We start from the raw sequence: 26815 nt of genomic DNA on the forward strand, positions 1-26815 counted from the left end.
TTGTTCATAAATTAGGATTTTAAACGGAAAACCCCACGGTAACACTAAAGTTCGTATACGAATTTTAACATGCAAATGAAGACTATAATCAGTTCGTGTATGCGCTACGTCACATTGTTATAGTTGCTATCCGGAACACAGTAAATATGAGATTTTCTTGTGCAAACACACTTTAACCGTTTTAACTTCACGGTGCACTAGGCCTGTGGTTCAGAAAAAAGTAATCATCTCATAAAAAGGATTAAATTTGTATGAAAACATCCGTTACAATGCGGAAATATACCGTTAGATTAGAACTGCTGCACATAGTCATGTTTGTTGATTTAATATTGATGTACGGATGAACCGAGGGCGGAGTTTCTCATGCAAATAGAAATAATTATTATTGTACTTCCGATTTTGCCACAATGAGGTTGCCCATTCTTTATGCTTATAAAACTTATTTTGGTTGTCTTAACACCAAAATAAAATCTGGAGTGGATATGAAACCCAATTTATTAATAAAATGTCGCCATTTCTGTTTTATGAAATTTATTTAATGTAGCTTTAATTTATATGAATTTTAACAGTTAACTTTAATTTTTTAAAGCACGAGTGTTGTTTAGTTTTAAGCTTTAATACCTCAAGCTTTAATACCTCACTAAACTAAGGTAATAGACTAACCTAGCCTTCATGAAGGATTTGTCTATTTAAAACAAGAGCTGTCAGAGGACAGCAAAGCTCGACAATCCGAAAAAGTTGTTGCAAGGGAATTTCATTGAGTATAATAATGCTTACCTATATGAATACATAAAATTGTCCTAAAAAGGTACAAAGACTTGTTACAAGATGTTTTATCCGGTAAATCACTGCTTTATTATTATGAATGCATAAAAGTGTCACAAAAAAAGGCACAAACCCTTCAGTAGTTATGGAGATACCAGCTTACATGCAAAAACTTAACTAAGAATTCCTAAGTCAAAAAAGGGGCATAATCAGAGTTATTGGAATTGTGCCAATCATCTTAGATAATCACAGAGAACAAGTGTGTGAAGATTCAATCCATTCCCTTCAGTAGTTACAGAGATACCAGTTTAAATGCAAAAATTATAAGTCGAAAAAGGGGCATAATTATGCAAAAAAAAGCAAATCAGAGTGATAGGACTTGTGCCAATCATGTTAGATAATCACTGAGAACAAATGTGTGAAGTTTCAATCCAGTCCCTTTAGTAGTTATGGAAATATCAGCTTACACGTAAAAGTTAACCACAGGGACGCTGACACCGACAAATGGGTGACTGTATTAGCTCGATTATTCTGCAAATAGTCAAGCTAAAAACCAGATTTCAGCAGTAAAACCCTTCAAATGGTTATAATGAAATAGCAATTGCATGACCTACATTTCAGAGCAGGCACTGGCAACTGTGCAGTGCTCCCACTACAAATAAAGGGGTTGTTAGAAGACCCCTCTCCCACAAAACTAAAACTTAAAATCATTCAGTGTGATGAATGCCCTATGAGTGCTTTGATGAAGAAAGGGCAATGAAATGTTCTATATTTTTGAGGTGTTAAGACTAGGAAGGTAAGGCAGTTTTCAAATTTCCATCTAATGATTTCTAATCCATTTCATTGTTTCAAGATAAGCTCTGAACAAAATTAGAATTTTGGATTAATCTTAAAAGTTATAATTACAGCTAATAAAGTTTCCAGTAAATCCCTTGTATAGCTTTTGAGTTATGCTCAAGACAAGAAAATTGCAGAGAAGGGAGATGATCCAATAAATTAGGACCAAGTAAAGTAATGAACCTGATTGTTCATACTAATTGTTCTTAGACACTGAATTTTACATTGATATTTCATGGGTGCAAGCTAAAAATATCAGAAAACCTGAAAACCCGGAATTTAGTATTACTTCAATTGGTTTTATATAGAAAATAGAGAGCTTTCAAGAGAAGAAAAAACCTGAAGTTCAGGCAAATGCCTGAAAACTTGTACCCATGAATTATTTTAGTTTGACATGAATTTTAGCTCAGTTGTGAGGAAAGCTGAAAACTAATAGTCAGCTTCCTGGAGCTTACAAATACTTTTATATGCAAAAACATGGGTCATGACCCCAGAAGTGCTCAAACCCATGATCCCTGTGTTGAGAAGCAGACAACTGGGTCATTGCTTTCCTAAGACTGAACTTTCAGCTGATATTTTTCACTTTTCATTTATAAACATTTTTGTGGTGTAAAAGGTTTTCTTAATAATATTATGGATAAAGCAAAGAATGTATTATACATTTACTATTAATTATATTCTTGTTATTTTTTTCCAAACCAGTATCAAATAATTTGGGTCTCATCCAAGAACTTGCACCAATAATATTATCATTATCTCAATCTTAATTGCATTAATGAAAAGACAAAAAGTTTTTTTTAATTTTTTTTTTTTGAGAAATTTTGACCCTACCTCCATGAAAGATTTTTATATATTACAATAATTATTTAACACATGTTAGCAATAACATTTACTTTGATGACCATGACCCTATGTTGGTCCATTGAAAGGAAATCCAGTTAGCTTTCAAAATAAGCTACTGTCTTAATACAAACTTACATGCAAATATTGTTCCTAAATAAGTTGTAACTCTTCATGCATTTTTTTACAGCCCTTTCACCTTTTTCAACTTCCACTTAAGGAATACAAAAACTTTTGTTGCGAAAATATTGTGTCCGATGACTTAACTTCATCTCACTCAATATATAAACTTGAAATATAACACTCAAGTGGTTTCATTTGATCAAGTTTTTTTCATGGAATTACTTTATAACATCCGAAACTATATAGCTGTATACCTATATCACTTATATATTTTTTTTCAAAGTATCAATTACCACACAGTTATGAAAATACTCAATTCAATTACCTCCCTTTTATTTAAGCATCCACCTTCATAATTGCATGGCTTTATGCAACTCTTCCTCGGCAAGTAAAATAAAAACCAATATTGTAAATGTAATATTATTTGCATTCACATCACTCTATTGCTAACTTTTCTAAGCTAGAAATCTCTTAACTGTATTACAATATAAGAAGGTAACATTAATGCATTATAAGCATCTGTATTACAAGGCCAGTTTATAAAATATTTTTTTTTTAAATATTTTTTTAAATGTAACTTAATCCAATATAACCATCAAATTGTGAACTTAACAATAATTTGGATTTTTTTAAGTGGGGTGCAGATACACAAATAGCAGATGATATACAGATAAATGACCTATATTTAAAAAGAAAAGAAAAATATATTTAAATTTTAAGAAATGTATGAATCCTCATAATTTAGATGAAACTTTGGATGCATTATCTAAAATATGACAACATTAGCAATGATTTATTTCTACACTGTTACTATTGTCCAAGATAAGGAGAATTTTCTTCATACTTTCACAAGTTATAGATTATTATTGTAAATAGCAAGTGTAAAAAACTAAATTAGAATTAATTGACACATATACAAATGAAATACACATAATTCAAAGATTTTTAAAATAAACACAAATTTTGAGGCATGCTGATTTAAGATGTGGTTTTAGACATTTCTGTTCGAGTGGTTTTTTACCATTTCCGTTCGAGTGTTTTTTTTAAGTCATCAGTATTCAAATAGAAATAGCATTGAATTTGTTCATGTTGTTTGTACAGAATTTATTTTAGTTCCATAGGAAGCTTAGAGTAGCTTACAGAAATACTTTCAAATCTGTTCCCGAAAACTAAACTGTAGATCTAATGAGCAATGAGTAGTTTCTTGCTCAAGGAAATAACCTTTTAACCCTGACAGGCATTGAATTGTTAAATGTATATACTAAACAATATAAATGTCATTGTTTTGTAGCCATATACTCTACTAATCTATGTTGTTGATTTTATACAGTCCTAAAGTTGAACAATAAAATTGACCAGTGCTTGCCCTCTGGAGTGATATAAAGAATATTAGTACAAAATAACACAACATAATTATGGCCTATAATTTATACTCAAGACAAACCCCTTCAATATGCATATTAAAAAAAAAAAGAAATACAAAGACGAAATATAATTTTTTCTGTGTTTTAATATAACTGAAACAAAAACATATTTCCATATGATAAGACTATTAGAATACAAGAGCCATATATACAGCCATTTTCTTTAACTACATTTCATTACAACCATTTCAACATATAAAACCCAAAACAAAAACTGTCTATCCGCAGTAAACCAGTCTAAAAGAATTATTGAATCAATATTTGAATAAAAAAAAGTCTTGGACCCAGTCTATTTAACAATAATAATATTTCAAGAATTCATGTCATTGTGTAATTGTTCACTTTTATTGATATATTGCACACAAATTATATGCCGTCTTTATTATCCACATAATATTAAATTTATGTTTAATAATAAGTTATAATCTAGGCAAATATGATCCTTCATATTCTGTTCCTGCATAGTGCTGCAAATATTTTTTAAATTAAACACCAAAAAGCACAAACAAAATCCTTTATAAATCTTGGAAGAAACCATTCTATGTAATGCAGATACATACATTTACCCTACACAGCTGGATTTGTACAATGTACATGTCCTTGGAATTTGAAATTAAAAGGATTTCATTATCATAATAATTTATGAACATGTACTAAACTTAGCCTCCAACAGTATAATAGAGCCAAGTCAGACTGCAGGGACGTATAATACACCGGTACACTGGTCTAATATAAAGACTTGCAGTTTCAATTCCAGGATTGTAACAGTTAAACTAAATATACACATACAAAAATGGCACTTATGATATACATTATAAAACTGAAATTATTAATATACCTAAATTCCTTCTTGCTAAATCGACATCAATGTATCTTACAATAACAATAGCTGTCGGTAGGACAGCAGGCTCGACTATTCTAAGTGCTTGATAGTAAAGGAGCCTTGATAATGTTAAATTTTTTAAGTTCACAAAAGGGCTAATTTTTTTTTATAAATTCATGTTATAGGCCTTAGAGAGAGTCTAATTATACAGTATTGGCTTGACTATTCGGAAGGTAATGTCACAAGGGTGTTTTATTGAGTATAATAATACTTATTACCTATGAATACATAAATTTGACAGAAAAGGTACAAAGGCTTGTTATTAAGATGTTTTATCAAGTAAATCACTGCTTTATTATTATGAATGCATTAAATTGTCCCAAAAAAGGCACAAACCCTTCAGTAGTTATTTAGATAACAGCTTACAAGCAAAACTTTACCATGAATTTTTAAGTTAAAAAAAGGGAGAAAAATCAGCCTAAATGCAAGATAGAATTATGGATCTTTGTCAGTGACCTACAATTATGACCCTAAATGCATATGTGAAGTTTTAAATAAATATCTTTAATAGTTATTGAGATATGTAAAACTTGCATGTAAACATTAACCAAGAGACTAAGTAGAAAAGGGGATATGAATCAGCCTTAATGCAAGATAGAGTTATGGAAATTGGTCAGTGACATACAATTATGACCCTCCAATTATGACCCTAAGTGCATGTGTAAAGTTTCAAGTAAATATCTTTAACCTTTAACCAAAATTTCTAAGTTTCAAAGGGGCAAATAATTCTGCAAATATTGCAGGCAGAGTTCTGCAATTTTGCAAACTGATGTCCATTGTTACTATAAAAAAGTATTTTAAATTTCAATTGAATATGCCAAGCAATAATTGAGATATTGTACGCAACTTGTCAACCTGATGTCACGGGGGGGAATCACGTGACTTTGTATAGTAATACCCACGAGAAAATGGCGACTGCTGAGCCCCGGTAAGTACCTTATTATGTTAAATTAAGGTGACAAACGTTTCTTAAATCAAAACAAAACCTAGCGTATCATATGCGCGTTAATTTTCTTCAAATGGCAATACAAGATGCATTATCCTACGTTTTGTGGTTTTTGAGAACATTGTTTGAATTGTGTGAAAATTGCACATTCAGCGATAGTAATTCGCACGAAGCGATATAATTTGGTACCAAAATAAAGGAAACTAAGCCTTCTTTTTGCACTTAAGACACCAAATCAATCATTTTATTGACATCTGTTCTTGTAGAATTCCATATAAAATTTTGTTCGAAGGTCTGCAGCCTACAAATGTTCTTTACAAGTGTTTAGTAAGTAAAACGAACAATTTCTGGATAGTAAGTTACACGAAAACAAAATAGTAAGTTTCACGCACAGTTTCCAATAGCATACTAAAATGTGACGAAACTATTTTATAATTATTTGGTTTCAAATTTGCAAGTGTGTTCCGTCTACGGTGACAGAGAAAAAAATATCGAGAGAGTATTTTAATAATTATTCATATTATTTCATAATACATGTATTCATATTCATATAATTTCATAAAAGATTACTTAACTTAAAAAAAAACTAAATTGACATTGATACTCAATAATGTATGTTACACTTGGCCCCTTTTCACGTTAGACTGGACCCACATCCGTTATCCTTAGAACTAGCTATATAAAGAAATAACTGTACAGAAGGAAATATTACAACACCATCATTTACTTTTCAGTTACCTGCAATTTGGACCAAAAACGCAAAGGAGAAGAACATTCGCCATATCACATTGATATTTAATGCCATCATAAAACTGGTTATACCAAGTTTTTATTAAATTTATTCTTTTATACACTGGCAGATTTTATAAATAAACCCAAGAAGTTTTGTTAAAACGTTATGTTTTACTATACGCTTATTTTCTTATCATGTGCAAATGTGTTGCGTCGTAAACTCTTACTTTTTATGATATTCAGGGCGTCCATGGCCGAGTGTTTAATGACCCTGATTTTTATACACATGCTTCTCACCGCTATGGATTATAGTCCGACCAGAGTCCTTGAATTCTTTCATCAAACTAGCTAAAAAAAAACATCGGTGCTTTTAGCTCAGGTGTCCCGACATTGACGGTGTGATTTGAAACCCAGCATCTAAGATTGTTTTATGTAAATATTTTTTTACTCCACTTGCCTTCACTCTAAAAAGTGTAAATATCTTTGACCGTTTGATTTCAAATATTCGTTTTTCTTTAAAGGTCAATTATGCCTCTTAAATGATATCATTTTTATTTTTTTAAAAAATTCTGTTTATTTTTGGTATCTTGTTACAGTTTCCGAAAAACATACTCATTTGCTAGATACTCAAACTACCTTTTGCATCTTTGGTTCTGTTGGAAAATGGTATACCTTTAGTGAATAAGTATTTCGTATGGAAGTCAAACTACATGTACTACTTTGTTACATTTTGCTACCTTAACGACACATCACTTAATGTTCAGCGCTACCTTTTTCAGCTGTAATAAAATTCTATCATGCGTTTTATCCATTATTTAAACATTATGAAACACATGTTTGACATTTCTAAAGAATTAAAACAATATGGATTTCTGAGGCACAATGTGCCTTAATCATAACTTGTATCACTGTATCATTGTTTTTTTTTTTTTTTTTTTTTTTTTTTTTTTTTTTTTTTTTTGTTTTTTTGTTCTTGCGAATTCTTCAATATATTTTCATAAATTAAGTAACATAGTGACTAAATGTAACAATTACCGCCATATAAAAACATCAGCATTCAGTTAATAAACCATCATCACCGTACCAAATAACAAGCAATTATATTTGTTTCATCTTTTTTTTTCTAGAAAAAAACTTACAGTAACTATGAGTTCGGCAAAGACACACCTGAATGTCAATAAAATGATTGATTTTGTGTCTGCAGAGGTCAATTTTTCCTTTTATTTTGGATTATATCGCTTCGTGCGAATTACCTATCGCTGAAAAAGTGCAATTTTCAAACCAATTCAAACAATGTTCTCAAAAAACCACAAAATAGGATAATGCATTTGTATTGTCATTTGAAAGAAAATTAACGCGCATAGATACGCTAGTGTTTTGTTTTGATTTAAGAAACGTTTGTCACTTAATTTAACATAATAGGTACTTACCGGGGGCTCAGCAGTCGCCATTTTCTCGTGGGTATTACTATACAAAGTCACGTGATTCCCCCCCGTGTGATGTACATTGTTACTATAAATAAGTATTGTAAGTTTCAATTGAATATGTCAAGCAATAATTGAGATATTTGACTTTACAAAAACTCTAACCAAAATTTCTAAGTTAAAAAGGGGCAAAATTCTGTCAATATTGTAGGCAGAGTTATCCAACTTGTCAACCTGATGTACATTGTTACTATAAATAAGTATTGTAAGTTCAATTGAATATATCAAGCAATAATTGAGATAATTTGACTTTACAAAACTTTAACCAAAATTTTAAGTTAAAAAGGGGCAAAATTCTGTAATATTGTAGGCAGAGTTTATCCAACTTGTCAATCTGATGTACCTTGTTACTATAAATAAGTATTCGTAAGTTTCAATGAATATGTCAAGCAATAATTGAGATATTTGACTTTACAAAAACTTTAACCAAAATTTCTAAGTTAAAAAGGGGAAAAATTCTGTCAATATTGTAGGCAGAGTTATCCAACTTGTCAATCTGATGTACCTTGTTACTTTGAATAAGTATTGTAAGTTTCAATTGAATATCTCAAGTAATAATTGAGATATTTGACTTTACAAAAAACTTTAACCAACGCAGATGCTGACGCGACTACAATAGCTATCATATTCTTCGAATAGTCGCGCTAAAAATTATTAAATTTTATATAATAAACCTATTCCAATATTGCTCTTAAAATACATTTAAATCAAACCCTGAAGTAGCACTTTTATTTACCTGATTATTTAATATCAATATTATGTTGTAACTAAAGGTTGGACATGAAGTGATTACAATGCAAGACTCAAGTAGGCAAAATGGTTACTAACTTGACAAAAGTTTATAAATAATATGAATAGACAATTAAAATCATCAAATATCAAACAAACATGACATTCTTATAACATGTTTTTCCATTTTAACAAGTTTTCACCAATGTTGCTCGCTTGATGGAAGTTTGAAACCACTTCAAATCATTCCCCTTATAACAGTTCTTCATGATTTCATTTTATTTGCTACATTTCCATAAAACGTCTTAAATTGCAAAAGCAACCAACAAAATTTAAATTCAAGTATTTTTATAACTTCTTTTATAAAAATTACTATTCTAAATAATGTCTTCATGATAAATTACATGAAATTCCTAACTATAATTGTGTACCAACATTAATAAATAATAACCATTATTGAATAGCAATCAAATGTCCCATTTGATTGTCCCAATTACAATAATTACTTGCAGGTTACATTTATATTGGCAATAATTTATATTTTTTTCCTTAAGTCTTTGAACAGCAATTAAGGCTGAAAAAAGCAATAAAAAATCATTAAATTTACCATGAATTAGTTCAATTACGACCTAAATATATAGATCTATTTAAAGGGAAGTAACTACGCTAAGAATGTACTTAAGACTGTTGTTGGTATGTAACATGCTGGACAGGTGTTACAGTGTGTGCAAGACTAACTACATTCTTAATATCCTGTGGAGTCAATTGGACAGCTGTGGCTCCATGTGGGTGCTGTATTGTAACCACACCCTTAAATTCTGCCTGATTTAAATTCAAAATATTGCCACCACTGACAGAGTTATATGCCCCTGCTGGTACAGCCGGTATAATTTGTGCGGTCTGACCTTGAGAAATGTCTACATTTAAAGCCTGCAGCTGTTGAAGTGGTATTGTGCCAGTATTATTAGTTGGTAAGTTTTCAAGAAACCTTAACGTTTCCATGTAACTAAGTAACCGTGAGTCAACAGGATTTGCCATCAACAATTGTGTCTGATTATTCTGGTCTGAAACAGAAACATTTGACTGACCCATGTTTGCAACTGGTTGCGCTGTGGCAATTTGGTATTCAGGAGGTTGTTGTAATGCAGCAGCAAGACCATTAGCACGAGTTAGTTCTATTGCCTGTGTTTCAATCTTGCCAACTGATAGCATTGTTTGGTGTTGTTGTGGTTGAGTCTGCTGTAGTTGGATATGCTGTACTTGCTGTTGCTGCTGTTGTTGCTGTTGGTGATGATGATGTTGTAGATTGGACGGATTGCTCACTGCTGTTATGAACATATTGCTTTGTAACTGCTGAGCTATGTGTTTATATTCAACATTTGGTGAAACCTGAATCTGACGAACAATAGTTTGCTCTGGTTGAGAATTATGAAGAACATATCCCTTTTCATTAATCTGGTACTGCATAGGCAAGGTAGAGTGTTGGACTGTCGGCATTCCTGGAGGTGGCTGAATGCTATTCATTGAAGCTGCAGCAGCTATTTGGTTAGCTTGGGCTTCTTGTTGTTGATGGTGTTGTTGCTGTTGCTGTTCTTGTTGTTGCTGAGCACTTGCTGCAGCTGCAGCCTCATATAGTACTGCAGGTATCTGTATATCTCTAGCTGCACCATGATTACCAGGTGTCTGACTTATGGCATATTGTAGGTTTTGAAGAATGGTTGCAGATGTAGCAGACATATTACCAGATTGGCTGGCTGCAGCAACACTACTCATCAATTGTTCTTGTAGGTCATCAGGTTGCATTGTAGGAATGGCCATTTGTAATGGCACCATTGTTGGTTCTATTTGTGTGTAGATCTGCCTCTCCCTCTTTTGTTTTGATGGAGAAGCCGTCGTGCTGTCTCCAGTACTTCTCCTTTGTCGCCCTGATGTTTGATTATCGCCTGTATGTGTTGTTCTTAAATGACGAGTCAAGTGATCCTTTCTACCAAATCTTTGGGGACAAAATTGGCAGAGGAAATCTTTCTTTTTGGTGTGAGTAATCATATGTCTTTTTACATCTTTTCTAGTGAAGAATTTTTTTGAACACTCAAAACACTGATGCGTTTTTTCAGTTGCATTTTTAGCAGCTCTTGCACCAGTATGCACTTTTAAATGAAACAGAAGTTGTTCCTTGTTTTCATAGTTTTTCTTGCAAATACCACAAGAAAGAGTTTCACCTCTATCAGCAGCATGGAAGGCCATATGAGTCCTGTATGAAAAACTATAGGAATATTCCTTCCCACACAGTTCACATTTCCAGATTTTCTTATGTGGATCATGAGTTATCATATGATTTTTTAAATGATCTTTACGATTAAAACTTTTGTCACAATATGAGCACTTATGATGACGTGGACTAGTGTGTATCAGTCGATGACGTTCTAGTTTAAACTTTGACAAGAATCCTCGTTCACAACCTTCAACATCACATATAAAAGGTTTTATACCAGTATGTGAATAAACATGTAAATAATAGGCTGCCTCAGCTTGAAAACTTTCACCACAATGTGGGCAAGGCGTAGGTGCTTTGGAAGACTTTGGACCTCGTTTCTTTTTTGGTCTATCTTCAGTGATAACAAGTTTCTTTTCCTCAAACAATGGATCGTCATCATTGTTAGCATAACTTTGATCCTCAATATCATTATGACTATCGTCTACATCGTCATCATTGTCATCATCAGGCAAGATGTGATATGGATTGTCTATTTCTAATTGAAATTGTTGTTGATTTGTATGATGCTGGGGCTGTTGTTGGGACTGTTGTAGTGGTTTTTGCTGATGCATCGGTTGGACAGTATGCTGTACGGGAACTAATATCACATTATGTTCAGTCTTAACAAACTGCTCTTCATTCTTTACAATGGCAGCTTTTGTCCTTGGTCGACCTCGACCTCTTTTAACGGGTGGTGAGGTTACATTTGTGTCAGCACTCGTACTTATGTCAATGTTTGCCTTTACCTCTAAACCTTGCTGAGATTCCTTAACTTTAGTTTTCTCCATTTTTGCTCTCCATGTTTTTGTAGGTTTAACATATTTCCTTGGGCGTCCTTTCCGCCTAGCTTTGATTTTGCTTACACAAAAATGGTTTTCCATTTCTTCTTGATCAGAAAACTTCACTTCACACTGAAGGCACTGCAGTTTATTGTCATCAACTACAAACAAACATAAATAATCATTATTTATCACATATAGTGTTTACTACAGATATTTCTATATTGTGATTCACTGGTACTGATACTTAATTACTTCCTAAGAAAAAGTACTGGTACTGCAGTACTAAGCTAAAATCTAGTACTGGTACTGCATAACTTAGCAAGTAATGGTTCTTAAGTAATACACCCTTAGTACTGATGCAGCTCTGATTGTGAATATAATTTGACAGACACATTAAAAAAAATGCTTTCTATTCAAAATCAGTCAAATATGTATAAATACTTAATTCAACTTCAAATTTTTATTGCAATTAAGCATATACATACCATAAAGTAAAATAAAACTTACATGTAAACATTGTAAAATACACATGTAAACATGGAATTTTCAAGAAGATAAGATATACAACTATCTAAAATAATAATAATTGTACAAAATTTTTGCAGTTATTCTTAATGAAATTAAATACTATTTTTTAGCTTGTTTTCATTTTACGCCTTTCCCAACAGTATTTCAGTCATATAGGCGGGTAGTTTCCTAACCATCGTTCCTGGAGAGTTACACCAGTACTAGACTACCTTCCTCCGTGCTAAACTACCAAAGCATCTCCCGGGGATCGAACCCACGCCAGAGAGGTTACTGGATTAGAAGTCATAGACTCTAACCCCTCGACCACGTAGGCGGTCCTAGAAATGGACAGTTCTGTAACTTACACTGTCTGATAACTGGTTCAGTTGAAAGCATCCCTTTATTTATAGATTTTGCATAATCTTTCGAGTACCACACCTTTAACTCTGTGTTTGTCTGTATTGGCTGAAATTCAGTAAGTATGCAACTATATACAAGACTGTAAAAGCTGTTTTGGTAAACTTTCATAATAATCAACAGGAGACACTTGATTGGGTGTTGGTGATGGTGTCTGTCAATAAATTGTACTTGAATGAAAAATATTAAACATAATGACTGTATATACAAAAGGCATAAAGCTCAATACCATTTACTGTTCTCCCTTATCAACATTTTACTGAAACCTTAAAGAAGTTAAACTGTTTCTGGAAAAAAACTTTCAAATGCCTATACTTTCACAATACAGTAAAAACTAAGCCCTAATAAAAGTGAACTATAACCTCATTTTCAACATAGAAAATCATTGTTACACTTTCCAGTCTTCCTTACCTTTAAAGACACAAAATAAATTTGGCCATCTTCTTGGTATGCAATGAGGTTTTGTTCTTTTACAGATGTTGCTGGTCGCACAAATATCATCCAGTTAGAATGGTCCTCATCAGTAGTATCATACAACTCGGCACACCCATCATCTGTTAGCACCTATAATCAGCATAAATTATTATGATAAGGAAATGATTCAAACAAAGTTATTTTTTAACTTTTAAATTTACCACTTATCATCATAACCCTTGTCCAGCTGTATGCTTTACATAAATCATTGCTGTTCATATATTCACGGAACACGAGGCTATTTCTAGAATTATATGCATGATCAAATATGATGTTTTCATTAACACAAAATAGAGATCGAAAATGCCACTTGTCCGCTAGTAATTAAAATTTGTTGCAGGACGAGCACAAAAAGTTGCCTGCACACCTGAAGCTACTTGTCCTGCTCTGAAAATATTATTTTAGGCCTGCAAAAGCAGTATGAAAACCATATTGGGAAAATTAACAAGAGCTGTCCGTAAGACAGCGCGCTCGACTTTTTTATTGCTTGCCAATAAAAAAAGTTTTTGCAGTAAAAGGCAATACAAGAATCTCTGTATTTTTAAAGTGAACAATGGCCATGAGCATTAAGATATTTAGTGAAGAATTATTTTACTGAATTGTGTGATACCCTTGAACACTGCAGCAAAGTTTGAAATGTTTAAGTCAAAAGAGGGCTGGTAAGAAAGAAAAAAAAACTAGTTGTTTGATACCCTTGAATATTACAGCAATGTTTATATGACATAATTTATGGTAAAGTGAACAAGTGGATAGGAATGAATTTTTTTAGATTTTTTAAGTTTTTTAGTGCTTGCCTATAATACAAAACATTGACAGTTAAGGGCCATAATTCAAATAAAATCTTTGACAGAATTACCTTCTCCTGGACATGTTTGGGAATCATGATTGTAAACAAGTATTCCAACTTTCAAATTAATATCTCAAACAGTTCAGTCAAAAAGTGGACTGGTACTAAAAACTTAACCAAGATTCTAAGTCGATAAAAGGCCTTAATTTTTAAAACAAATCCTTGACAGAGTTACCTTCTCTTGCGTACAGATGGGGGTAATGATGTGAAATAGCATTAAAAGTTTCAAAGCAATATCTCAAAGGGTTAAGGCAATAAGTGGATTTTACCCATATTCAATGTATTTTCTAAGTCAAAAAGGGGCATAATTCTGTCAAAAACCTTGACAGAGTTATGTCCTCTTGTCTGTTGATGAAGGTCGTGATGGTAAACAAGTATGGTCAGTTTCAAAGCAATACCTCCAATGGTTTTGAAATAAAGTGAGGTGGTACAAAAAACTTAACCAAGCTCAATACACTTTCTAAGTCAAAAAAGGGCCATAATTCTGTCAAAAACCTTGACAGAGTTATGTACTCTTGTCTGTAGATGGAGGTTATGATGGTGAACAAGTATGGTAAGTTTCAAAGCCATACTTGTAATACTTCTGAAATAAAGTGGGGTGGTACGAAAAACTTAACCAAGGTGTGACGCCAACGCCGACGCCGACGCCGGGGCGAGTAGGATAGCTCCCCTTTTCATAGAAAAGTCGAGCTAAAAAATTAAATTTTTAAATAACAGAAATGCATTTAGAAATCATCCATAGCTTTTATTATAGTTCCTGTTCCTATATACAGTAAATTCTCTCTATTAAGACCACTAACGGGTCTGACTCAAAGTGGTCTTAATAGTGAACTGGTCTTAATAGTGAATAAGTCACTTTAACAGCTGACGAAGTCCAACTTAACTTAATGTATACCTTGTATAGTTTTATGCACATGGTAAATGTACTTAATTAAATGAGTAAAAAGAAACACATTTTTTTAAACAAAAAACATTTTTAATGCATGATAATAATTATTATACTGTACATCATTAATATGATGAAAACATTAATTTACGACTTCCACTTAAGAAGAAAAATATGAGGTATTAATATAGTATGACTCTCATTATGATTTATACATTAATTACTAGCGAAATAAAGCACACATGAACTGATAATTTGGTGTAATTAGCAATTTTTACCATACTTGCTATAAATTGTGATGCACAACAAACAATTTTACATGCTATTTACTTGTTTATCACATCCTAATTACGCTGACAAATTAATCGTTCTCGCACCATAGCTGCTTAGATTTATTAGCCAGAAGTGGTATAAACTGATCATGTTGACGCTTGAATGCTAAAGATACATGGTAAAGCAAGCGTCTAATCAATTGATGTATATTAATGACCTCATTTGACCCGGTGTATTTGTTTACGCCAGAGGGAAGATTAGGACAATCAATTGGGGGGCAATTAACACGCATGGTCGTTATACAGGTTAATGTTTTGATAAGAAATACACACAAATGTCTGGCAGAAGTGGTCGTTATGCCGGATTAGAGACGTGGTCGGTATACCGGTCATTTTTCTCAATGAATAAAGAAGGCAAATATTTTGTACTTTTAAAAAGTGCCCGTAATAACGGCGTGGTCCTATTTGTGACGTGGTCGTTAGGTGGCATTTTACTGTATTACTGTTTTATTTACCTTAAATTCAAATGACATGTCTTGTTCCATACTATCTTCTAGCTCTGTATCAGAGGTAGCATCTGTCGCAGTACTGTCACTAACATTAACATTGGATGTGTCACCAACTCCAGAATCCTCAGTTGATTGGCCATCAGCCTCTATGGGCGGACCTAACAATAAACTGCCGCCCGATTGGTCAGTTCCAACTGAATGTTGTAATTGAGTTGCAGCTACAAAATCAGCAAAGTTCAAGTGTTGCTGGACTGATGAAAAGTCTGGATGTCCGCCATATGATGGATATTGCTGGGCTAATGAGTGCAGATTTTCCTGTGTAAGTTGAATACTATTGGGTGTTGATGGAAACCCAATGGACTGTAAGTCTTGCAGGCTATGTTGTAACTGATTAAGGCTGGCATGATTATGGATGGGACTTGAATGGAGAGGAAGTTGATTAAGGCCTCCCTGAAGATTTAGAAGTCCACCATCGCCCATCCCTGACTGACTGATTGACTGATTATTTACTGACATTAACTGTTGTGGTATACTTGATATTGCCACATCATTCCCTATAGAGTTATTACTCTTGGTCTGCAAACTACGGACACTAGCAATAATTGGTGACTGTAAATCATTTGAAGATTGATTTACATCTGAATTGTCCCCATTTTGAGTAAGCGTTGAAGTTTCCATTGACTTCTGCATTGCATTTTTCTTCTTCCATACTGTGGTTTCTTTCTTTTGCTTAACTTCAAGTTTGGATTTAGAAAGTATAGGTGCATCCAATGGACCAAATTGTGACCTCACAGGAATTACACGTTTAGAAAACACAGCAGTGTCTGAAACACAAAATCAAATTTCTACGGTAAACTTCGGTGATGATTATAACTAATTAAACACTTTACAGAATTACATATCACCGTAGATATGAAAATTACATAGAACTAAAAATACATTTCTTTTGTGTATATCAAAATATGAAATTAAAAAAAATAATTAATAAATGATATTCTATGAATGAGTTTTAAAAGTCATTTCCTATATGTATTGCAGTGAACACAGGGCAGACAATACTGTGTTAGTTGATGTATTTACTTCAGAAACATTTTGCGAATGTCAAAAGTGGACTGTTTATGTGCCGAAATATTTGCAAAAAATACTGTTTCTATGAATTCTACGAGTCTTCAGCAACTGCATAAAATAGACCTCATCAATGGTATATTTTAATTTTATCAACCTGGTTTGTTATCATTTCATTGTGTGTTCAAATGCTAGTCAATTATAGATTTATTATTGTAATAAACAGACGTTTTGTAACTGCCCTTGCATTAAAACCGGAATGCATCTGTGTCACACATTTTTACACTACATAGGGCTAAACAATGTCTTCAAATAGAGACAACTTATGTGTGCTCATAAATTTGTGAAAAATTTTCAATTTGCAAATGGCAAATATTTCCATGTCATATATAAAGAACCACTTCTACAATAATTAAGAAAACTTACGGACAGAGCCATTTTCTTTCACAGACTTCAAAGTAAGAGATGAGGGGAGTGTAAGGCGTGCTCTTGATGGGATAATAGCATCCTGAACTTTGTGTAATACTCCATGTTTCTTGCACATCCCTTCATGACTCTTGCCACAGTCACCACACCCTGAAATTATAAATACATGTAAAACACTACAGTAAAGAGATCTCCTTAATTTCTTTTTTTCAAACAGGATTTATTCATGTAATATTAAAATAAGTCTCAATTCCTTAGTATGCAAAGTGTCTGTAATGAAATCAAATAAACTTTAATGACAAAATTAACTACAACTGGCTTGGGTGCAATACAACTTTGTTCAGTACTTGGCCACAGATTTTTCTATGTTTCCAAAGAAGATAATAATCAAACAAGAAACATGGCAATGCCACGAAACCAGGTTTTCAATTATCACCATTGTAGATAAATATGTTGTATTTGAAATACAAATACAAGCAACAAACAATGTATATATGTGCAATGTAAATCATGAATAATGTAGGAGGAATTGCCACAGAAGAAGTGTTCACTATATTTTCTGTATAAGGAAAAAAAACAAAAGGCCATAATTAGGTCAAAAATTATCCAATCACAAAACCCCGACAATATGCGTCAGGGCACTTGATGACAAAGCTTCTGTGAAAGTTTGAACAAAATCCGTTGAGAAATGTAGGAGGAGTTGCGCACAGAAGAAATTGTTCACTATATATTCTATATAAGAAAAAAACAACAAAGGGCCATAATTAAGTCAAATATTATCCAATCGCAAAACCCTGACAATATTTGCCAGGGCACTTGATAACAAAGCATCTGTGAAAGTTTGGTCAAAATCCGTTGAGAAATGTAGGAGAAGTTGTGCACGGTAGGAATTGTTCACTATATATTCTAGATAATGAAAAATAACAAAGGGCCATAATTAGGTCATATATTATCCAATCACAAAACCCCGACAATATGCGCCAGGGCACTTGATGACAAAGCTTCTGTAAAAGTTTGGTCAAAATCCGTTGAGAAATGTAGGAGAAGTTGCGCACAGAAGAAATTGTTTACGCCCGCCCACCCGTCCGCCCGCCGACATACCTCAATCTAATAACCAGGTTTTTCCTTCGGAAAACCTGGTTAATAAAAATCTTTAATGGAATAAAAATCTTTGATGGAGTGAACAATCATGACAACATGTTTGAAGTCTCCAATGGTCAAGGGTACATTTATAAAATTGCATTGAACTTAAAAAAAATCATTGATATGCCAATGAAGACATTTAATAGGATAGCCCAATTATAAAAAGGTCAAGCTAAAAGTTTTTATTAACAATGTTATAACTAGGAAATTAGTTCATACAAATTAAGTCATACCACAATTTCATCCTGTTCCAGACAAAGTGGCATGCTATAGTCTAGTAAAAAACTATAATGTGAATTCATGTAAAAACTGTTATGTGGAACAGACAAAACTGTTATGTGGAACAGACAGTCATTTCTTAGCCAGTAAATTTATTATTCTTACAATACAGGCTTATTTTCTCCTGATGTTTTATCAGCTGAAAATTTTTTTATAGTCAATCAAAAGAATTACCATATTAATATAGCTGCTATTACTTATGTCAAAATTGAAGTAAATTTTACTTTGTACATAATAAGTGTTTAATACTTGATAACAATTACAAGAAGTCTGGTTTCAAATTATGCAAGTTAATGTACAAGTTACTATCATATGCTAAATAATCAAATATAAGATTTGTAAATCTACCTACACAATTCATCAAAAGAGCTCATCTTTCTTCAGATCATTGGTCACACGGTAATTCAACCTGAAATAAGGCAAGTCATTTTAGCTATATAAAAGAACATACATATAATAATCACAGGTAAACTTGTCTAATAATCGCAATTCCACATTTCAAGATGGTTTCCATTTAGGCCAATGGAAAATTATAGAAGCCCAATAAGATGTAACCAATAGTGCACATCAAAAGTTTTAGTGTTTGTATTTCAAATGAACAGTTACAAATTTACTTTGGTTAGTCAGCTAGGTAACTTAAATGTACAACATCAGTCTGGTATTTTAATCAACTGTTTTTTTTTTTGATGTTTTTTTTTTTATAATTGGAACACTAATTGGTTAGTATTCATTAGTAAGATTTTACCAAATTAAATTGGTAAAAAGACACACCCATTTAATTTTGTAAATGCTTAATAATTAACTCTCACCTTAACACAAAAAACAGTGACCAAATATTTTCAACTTTCTATATACATTGGTACAAGTTAAAATATCAGAAAAAAAACTTAAATACACAGAATTTTGTATAAATTATTACTTCAATTGGTTTTATGTTTATGTAGAAAAAGACAGCTTTTATGATTAGGAGAACCTGAACTTCAGACAAGTGCCTGAAAACTTGTACCCATGCATATAATTATTAACTTGTATTGTATTTTATATTTAGCAGAAGATGAAATCTTCACATTGCATAACAAATTAGTAGGCAAAAATAAGACAGAATTTAAAAGGCTAACAAATTTTTCAGCTCATGTTTGGTTTCCCGAGCCCTCAATATATTAGCAGTGTTTTTGTTTTCCTTTTGTAATGATTGAACATATTATTCTTTTATACTCCTGGCTTCTTCTTAAGAAAATTCTTTGAAATCATGCAGTTTCGAATTAAAATTTTAATTAACTTCAAGTTTGTCTTCCCTTTTTCCAGAAATACCATGTTACCATGTTTAAGTGAATTTAGGCCGGGATTCCCCTTTCAAGGGAAAATGCCTTGAATGGTCATATATATATTATTCACCATGCAAGTTTATTTTTATGGTTCAATTGTTCAAGTCAATTAATTAATTATTATAGTCAATATTGATTATTGCCAGATAATTACACTATAATGTATTGCTTTCGACTGACAAACAGCTCATAACTCATAATCTCATTATTGATGGAATTTGTTGCCAAAAATATGGTGAGAGATCTCATTGTTATTTTATTAAACAATGACCTTCCATCTAGTATAGATATTATCAATTTTCAAATTTAAATAAAGTCCTTTGAGTTTGAACATCTCTACCTGCCAGTGTTCAAGAATTAAAACTAAATCTCTGTAATATAAATTTAAATGTGTGAAATTGATCTCTGAAACTAGGCATTTGTCACCAGTGGCAGTCTAACTCAATGAATATAGTATGAATAATGATAAATTTAAACAGCAATGCAGTTTGTAATTCAAACACTAAAACACAACAACAAAAGTCAAAGAAAACTAGAATTTAAAATAGGCCTCCTCTTAAGACTTGAACTTATTTGTTTACAAACACCACGTGAAACTTACCCAGGGCCAGAGTAAGGGCAAAACATGAGGGGCCTCTTCCCCCGTCATGTTTGCAAAACACTTTAGTTTTAAAATGGAAGATAAATTTACAATTTTCAATCACAATTGATTCAATAGGTCTAAATATAATGGACTGACGGTCGAAACACCTTTAAACAGTTTCCGTATCTTTGATTAATTAAATGACAAAGTCCATTATTATTGTCCAAAATATTTGTTGTATTTCTTTCAAGATTCACGTATTTGGCCCCCAGAATTGAGCAACTATCGCGAGGTGCGCGAAGGGTCGAGGTCATAAGTTTTTCGAGCTGTAAACGTGTCAGCTTGAGTAGAATGACATGCAATACGTAGCTAAAAATGTGTATACAATTTGATACAATTGTATAGAATAAAAAATACCTTGAAGATAGACAAACTATAGCTGTTATAACCGAGAAACTTGATAAAGCAAGTAATTTGTCCCATTGGAAGCCATTGCTGATTTGCATTGTGGGAAGGACTTTCCCCGCATTCCCTTTACGTCATAGAGGGAAATCCGACAGCTATGTCAACGACTGAGGAGATTCGACGCCAAAATTTTGAAAGATTTGAAAGGAACAAGAATGATTTCAAACAGCGTATGAAAGATGGTTCAGAAAAAAATCCTTGTTATGAGGTAGTGTTTTACAATTATGTATAAGGTTGTCATCATTCGATAATATTGTGAACAAGTAAAGAGGTCTTCATACTGCAGGGAATCCCTCCCTTGCCAAAGGCAAAATTATAAACTTATATAAATTTCATCTGATAACCGGTTAAGGTCTGTCGCAACAATTTTATTGCTGTCATGTTGGAATATGGGCTGCGACTAGGGGATAGCGGTGAAAGTCAACTGGTCCCAAGTCAATCCGGCCCCAGGTCCTGTACCAAAATTCATCTTAAAATGTCTTTTAAAAGTGTGTTCACTGCCATTTAGGTGGAAACAAATCAATTGATCTAAATGGCAGTGAACCCACCTAAGACTTTTTAAGATGAATTAAGGGATTAAGTGTGATTTAAATAAAGTATCTTATTTGCAAATTAATCAAGTAACAAGAAACATGGCAATGCCATGAAACCAGGTTTTCAATTATCACCATTGTAGATAAATATGTTGTATTTGAAATACAAATACAAGCAACAAACAATGTAACTATGTGCAATGTAAAACATGAATAATGTAGGAGGAATTGCCACTGAAGAAGTGTTCACTATAATATTATGTGTAAGGAAAAAAACAAAGGGCCATAATTAGGTCAAAAACTATCCAATCACAAAACCCCGACAATATGTGCCAGGGTGCTTGATGACAAAGCTTCTGACAAAGCTTCTGTGAAAGTTTGAACAAAATCCGTTGAGAAATGTAGGACGAGTTCAGCACAGAAGAATTTGTTCACTATAATTACATTGATAATTCTGTATAATGAAAAACAAGTTACAAAGTAGACATGAAATAATATATCATATCTTTTTTAAATTACCTCCAAAGATGATATGACCTTTGACTGCCAAATCAAGTTAAAATCATGTAAACAGGATTTTCAATGTTAATGTCACTGTGACCTTGACCTTGACCTGCACGTCATCTTGATGTGGTAAACATTTGTCTGAAGTTTCATCAAAATTCTTCAAAGGGTTGAAGAGTTACAGAGCGGACAGGATTTTCAATGTTAATGTCACTGTGACCTTGACCTTGGAGCCAGCCATGCGGAACATGCGTTCTGCACGTCATCTTGATGTGGTAAACATTTGTCTGAAGTTTCATCAAAATTCTTCAAAGGGTTGAAGAGTTACAGAGCGGACACAATTTCGTTTGACGCCCGCCCGCCCATCCGCCCAGCCGCCCATCCGCCCGCCATACCCCAATCTAATAACCAGGATTTTCAAAATTGAAAACCTGGTTAAAAACATGTACATGTATATATTTTGAAACAAAATTGCTCATTCTATTATAGTTTGTAATTGATTGCATTTTACTCATAGACATCAGTGCAGTGATTTACCTATTGTGCAGGATCCTGTCGTAATATACCCCTAAAAGCTTACTTGGAGCACAATTCTTATGCATTTGCATCCAAGTGGAGGCATAAAGAATATAATGCTGGCCCCATAAATCTTGCTTGACATCATTAAAAGTTTTTACTTGATTAAAAAAAAAAACGTTTCAGTGTACAATTTTTTTTATTTATAATTTATAATAAGTAAACATTTTCATTAAATAAGTGGTTGGGTTGTTGAAATTAGCTGTAGGATATCTTGAATTATTGATCCGACCCCCACTATACTACATGACTGGAACCCTTATATTACAGAACCTGCATTCATTGGACCACTGAATATTGACAGTGATCATGATGTAAATCCCAGAGTCTGACATATTATTAAATATTTGTTCACTTGACATTTGTATGCAAATCTATTCTTTGCAAATTTAAAAATCCATGAAACTTTGTTTGTTCATGTTTAATTATGATCATAATATGATTTATTAGGAATTTATATTCAAGTGGTTAAAAAAAAAAAAAGATCTCTTAACAAAGGATCAGTACAAAAATAAAGTTGTAAATTCTATGTGGTATCAGTTGTTGCTAATGTTGTGTCCAAATATGAATTGTTATTTGACTCTAAAGGTCAAGGTCATTCAAAGGCCAATGCATACTTTAAGTGCTTCACTTGATGGTTTTATCCTAGGTGGGGCTTAATTAGCCTTAATCCAGGCAAGGAATCAAATCATGCCATTAATTACAAATTATTTAAAATCATGGAAAAATTTTAATTCAATGATTTAGCCTTTAATATCAAGGTCATTTTAAGGTCAAGGTCATATCTGAATTGCTCTATAAAACAATTTCATGTTCTAGTAGTTTGTTCATTAAAAGCACATTTTTAAAAATATTCTATAACTTTACTATAAAGGTCAATGTTATTAAAAGGTCATGGTCAGGTTGATCAGCTGAAAGTAAACACAAGAAAGCTACTTAAGGCCAATATTAGCAAACTTCATACAATAATTTAATGGTCGGACTGATGGATAGCCTCAAACTAGTATTTCCCCCTTATACAGCTTTTGTTGTCTGTTAAGTACAATACCAGCAAGGGTTGGGAATAATGACTACGCAAAATAAGCTTATTTTGTTTAAAATTTGTTTATTGTCGTCCATTAAAGAAAGGGTTTTATGCATTAAGTGAAGGAACTTATAGGAATTTCCTGTAATTCTTTGAAATGTTCCAGGCAATTAATACTGGCAGTCATTATGTTAACCAGCAATCAGTAACTGTTGTCATCTGAATTTCTCTGTTTTGAATATTTTGTATTGTTTGACCTCATATATTTTAACTGGAAAACACATAAAGGGACACTATTGAGGTTTTTGACATGACAGACATAACCAAAAAATGCTTTTTCGAGGTTTGAGTACCATTTGATGTAATTTAGGACTAGTGTGCGGATTTTCTGATCATTCCATCCCCCTGTGTTTTTCAGAACAATATATGTTTTGCGCATAAAGACCCAAAAATGAAAATCATTGCAACACAATTCAGGCTCAAAATTGCACATAAATCAGTACCCCATATAATTCTGAGTGTATTTCTTTATTATCCAAAGCAGATATTTCCCTTTTAAGTTGCTTTACTTGATCTATGTAAGAATTTCTAAATTAATGTTTTTAGGCTTTTTGACCTTGGTGGAGCTCTTAAGATATCACCTAGTACAATTTTCAATTATCACTCAGCCTCACGGTCTCTATGCAAAGATAATTAATTAGACTCTTTCCTTGGTATAATGTAGCTTTTTTGTAGTAAGTCCGCGAATCATCATCATATGAGCCGTGTCTGGATATGAGCCATGTTGGTTTTGTCGTGACGCAGCTCATATGCTTTTTGACACATTTGATAGCACAACCTGAGACATATGACATTTTATGGCTTAGGCATAACATAACATGGATTTTATATAAACGTATTTTATGCAAACAGTACATTGATCAAAACAATAATTTTTACATTAGGCATAAAAAGTATGTAATGAGAGCATAATGATGATGATTGCATTAAGATACATAAACAGTAATTTAGCAGGATTAAATGAAGTGTTATTTGTTTAATTATTTTAATGTTATATTTTCAGGAGGGCCAGTTGACACTTCGCTGTTTACACAATACAAAAGATAAAAGTGAATGTGAAGAATATGGAAAGAATGTAAGAATGTGCAGGTATTTTTGGGTAAGTTATTTTTTTTTCTTGATTAGCCATAGCATTTTTATGCCCTGGGCAAATATTAATTGAACAATCCATTTGTCTGTCCCCACACTCTCTTGAAAGTGAAATTATGGGATGATGTCTGTGTTAAATTCTGTGCAAACTTGAACTGTGGGTAAAAATTTGCTTATGGGATGAAGTGAGCTCAAAGAATATCAAAGAAATAACCCCATAAATTATACATGTATAGGAAAACACATTTAAGTTTCTTTGTGTATTTTTGCCTTGTATTAACCATGACGCTTGGGTCAATGTTGGCCTGGCTCCCAGGTCAATTAAATTGATATTGTCTTGTATGAGGAAACACATTTCAGTCTTATTTTGTAAAACTAAAATGCCAAGAGCTACTTAAAGATATTTAGCATGACATAGCATTACCTTGTGGATGTCTGCAAAATTGATATTAATCATGACACCTAAGGTCAAAATTGGCTCTGCCCAGGAAGCCACTTTGCTTGTATGGTAAAGGAAAACACATCTTATTTTTTGTGGATAAATATTATGCCTCTATATCTGGCATATATACTGAACCAAAAAAGAAACTTTTGCAAAGTATGTGCCAGTTGTTCAAGGGTACCACTTAGATGTACACACATATATACATGTAGTAGCTTGTAAAACTTGTTTTGTTTGCAAAATCGGTCAGCTAATCCCCGTATAAAAGCCCGATATGTTTATTCAACGTAAAAATCGAGTTTCAAAAGGATTGAAAAACTGTACTAACATATCTACATTCAAACTTGGAGAAAATTTCTTTTTTGTTTCAGTATAGCATTGCCTAGTAGACCTCTGTATTGTAAAAAGTGCCTCCAATATGGAGGTCATATAGTATCATACGGATGATTTGAGACAAGTTTCTTGATTGGGTCTCTACCATAATTGAAAGATTACTTTTGATTACTCAAACAAAATTACGCTTGGGCATATATTGCCTCGCCTTTGCAGTGCTCTTGTTTTGTAAATAAGTTATCATAAAATCACTGTAATTGACATAAATCACAAAATTTTCTTTTAATTAGATATATGTAGGAATATTTTGAAGTCATTCATGGTAATTTTCGGTCTCAGTTTTGATCAGGTTTTAATAAAATTTGCGAAATAAAATGTTAATTGATTTTGAAATTAAAATTGAATATGTTTCATCATTGATCATCAAAAACAAGAGTCCTTTGATTATTTAAGATAAATTATGAAAAAGGATGAAAGTTTATATAAGAAGGACCTTACAGTGGTGAATTTCTTGAATGGATTGTCTAGCTTCTGGTTTTGGAACTGCTCATTGTTAATTTTTGGTATATCAATAGCTCTTGGTGGTAACAAAGGGTAAATACTTTTGGTTCCTGCAGGTAAAGGAGTAAATTAAACTTCTACAAAATAGATTAACTTTTTGTAAACTTTCTTTTTTCAACTTTCTTTTTTCAGAGAACAGTCATGAAAGATCGAAAGCGTAAAGGAATCATGCCAGTTCTACCTGCTGTAGACGACAGAGAAAAAGTGATGGAAGAATATAAACATTTACTAGAAAATTCCTGACATCTTAATACTGCCTTTTTATAAAAAAAAATAATTTAAATGTTAAATCATGTGTTAATTATGTTTGATGTAAATAAAATGTTTTTAATGATAATTTTGTTTGAAAATTTAAACACATTTGGATTATTGTCCTTGAGAAAAGATGTCAGACTCATAAAGCCCTTTTTACTCGACAAGTCCATGACTCATTACTTGTTAAGTCCTGAACTCATTACTGGTTAAGTCCAGTTCTCATTGCTTGACAAATCCAGGATTCATTGCTTGTTAGTCCAGAATTCATTGCTTGTTAAGTCCAGGACTCATTACTTGTTATGTCCAGGATTCATTGCTTGTTAAGTCCAGGACTCATTACTTGTTATGTCCAGGATTCATTACTTGTTTAATCTAGATTCATTACTTGTTAAGTCCAGGACTTATTACTGGTTAAATCCAGGATTCATAGCCTGTTTAATC

The 26815-nt window shown here is 32.6% G+C and overlaps 2 protein-coding genes and 1 long non-coding RNA gene across 5 annotated transcripts; 1 reads left to right on the forward strand and 2 right to left on the reverse strand.

The window, feature by feature from the left end:
- Nucleotides 1-4057: 4057 nt before the first annotated feature.
- LOC132730902 (uncharacterized) lies at nucleotides 4058-8267 on the reverse strand. The gene is made up of 2 exons (XR_009625810.1): nucleotides 8209-8267; nucleotides 4058-5727 (listed from the first exon to the last, which is right to left on the reverse strand). It is a non-coding gene; the product is annotated as an uncharacterized LOC132730902 (long non-coding RNA).
- A 199-nt stretch (nucleotides 8268-8466) lies between these two features.
- Nucleotides 8467-21082, reverse strand: LOC132730903 (PR domain zinc finger protein 10-like). Of its 3 annotated transcripts, none has more exons than XM_060716987.1 (7): nucleotides 20551-20787; nucleotides 18977-19033; nucleotides 17203-17352; nucleotides 15718-16535; nucleotides 13135-13287; nucleotides 12672-12771; nucleotides 8467-11957 (listed from the first exon to the last, which is right to left on the reverse strand). In XM_060716987.1, the coding sequence occupies exons 2-7, from the start codon at nucleotides 18996-18998 to the stop codon at nucleotides 9442-9444; spliced, it is 3759 nt and encodes a 1252-aa protein (XP_060572970.1). In that variant the 5' UTR covers nucleotides 18999-19033; nucleotides 20551-20787; the 3' UTR covers nucleotides 8467-9441. The 3 variants fall into 3 exon arrangements, with proteins under 3 accessions (XP_060572970.1, XP_060572971.1, XP_060572969.1); XM_060716988.1 differs by lacking the exon at nucleotides 20551-20787 and adding an exon at nucleotides 19754-20206; XM_060716986.1 differs by lacking the exon at nucleotides 20551-20787 and adding an exon at nucleotides 20950-21082 and having other exon boundaries at nucleotides 8468-11957.
- Nucleotides 21071-26456, forward strand: LOC132730904 (coiled-coil-helix-coiled-coil-helix domain-containing protein 7-like). Its single transcript, XM_060716989.1, has 3 exons — nucleotides 21071-21205; nucleotides 24698-24793; nucleotides 26252-26456. The coding sequence occupies exons 1-3, from the start codon at nucleotides 21095-21097 to the stop codon at nucleotides 26360-26362; spliced, it is 318 nt and encodes a 105-aa protein (XP_060572972.1). The 5' UTR covers nucleotides 21071-21094; the 3' UTR covers nucleotides 26363-26456.
- Nucleotides 26457-26815: the final 359 nt, after the last annotated feature.

This window comes from Ruditapes philippinarum, unplaced genomic scaffold (genome assembly GCF_026571515.1).
Source record: "Ruditapes philippinarum isolate M1 unplaced genomic scaffold, ASM2657151v2 ctg752_1_1_1_1, whole genome shotgun sequence".
NCBI lineage: Eukaryota > Metazoa > Mollusca > Bivalvia > Venerida > Veneridae > Ruditapes > Ruditapes philippinarum.

Coding starts and splice junctions, on each gene's coding strand:
- LOC132730903 (XM_060716987.1), bottom strand. CDS start 18,998: ATGAGCTCTTTTGATGAATTGT. Junction 17,353..18,976: donor GAGCTCTTTTGATGAATTGT/GTAGGTAGATTT, acceptor TTATAATTTCAG/GGTGTGGTGACTGTGGCAAG. Junction 12,772..13,134: donor TTTATTTTGTGTCTTTAAAG/GTAAGGAAGACT, acceptor ACTGAATTTCAG/CCAATACAGACAAACACAGA.
- LOC132730904 (XM_060716989.1), top strand. CDS start 21,095: ATGTCAACGACTGAGGAGATTCGACGCCAAAATTTTGAAAGATTTGAA. Junction 21,206..24,697: donor AAAAAAATCCTTGTTATGAG/GTAGTGTTTTAC, acceptor TTATATTTTCAG/GAGGGCCAGTTGACACTTCG. Junction 24,794..26,251: donor GAATGTGCAGGTATTTTTGG/GTAAGTTATTTT, acceptor TTCTTTTTTCAG/AGAACAGTCATGAAAGATCG.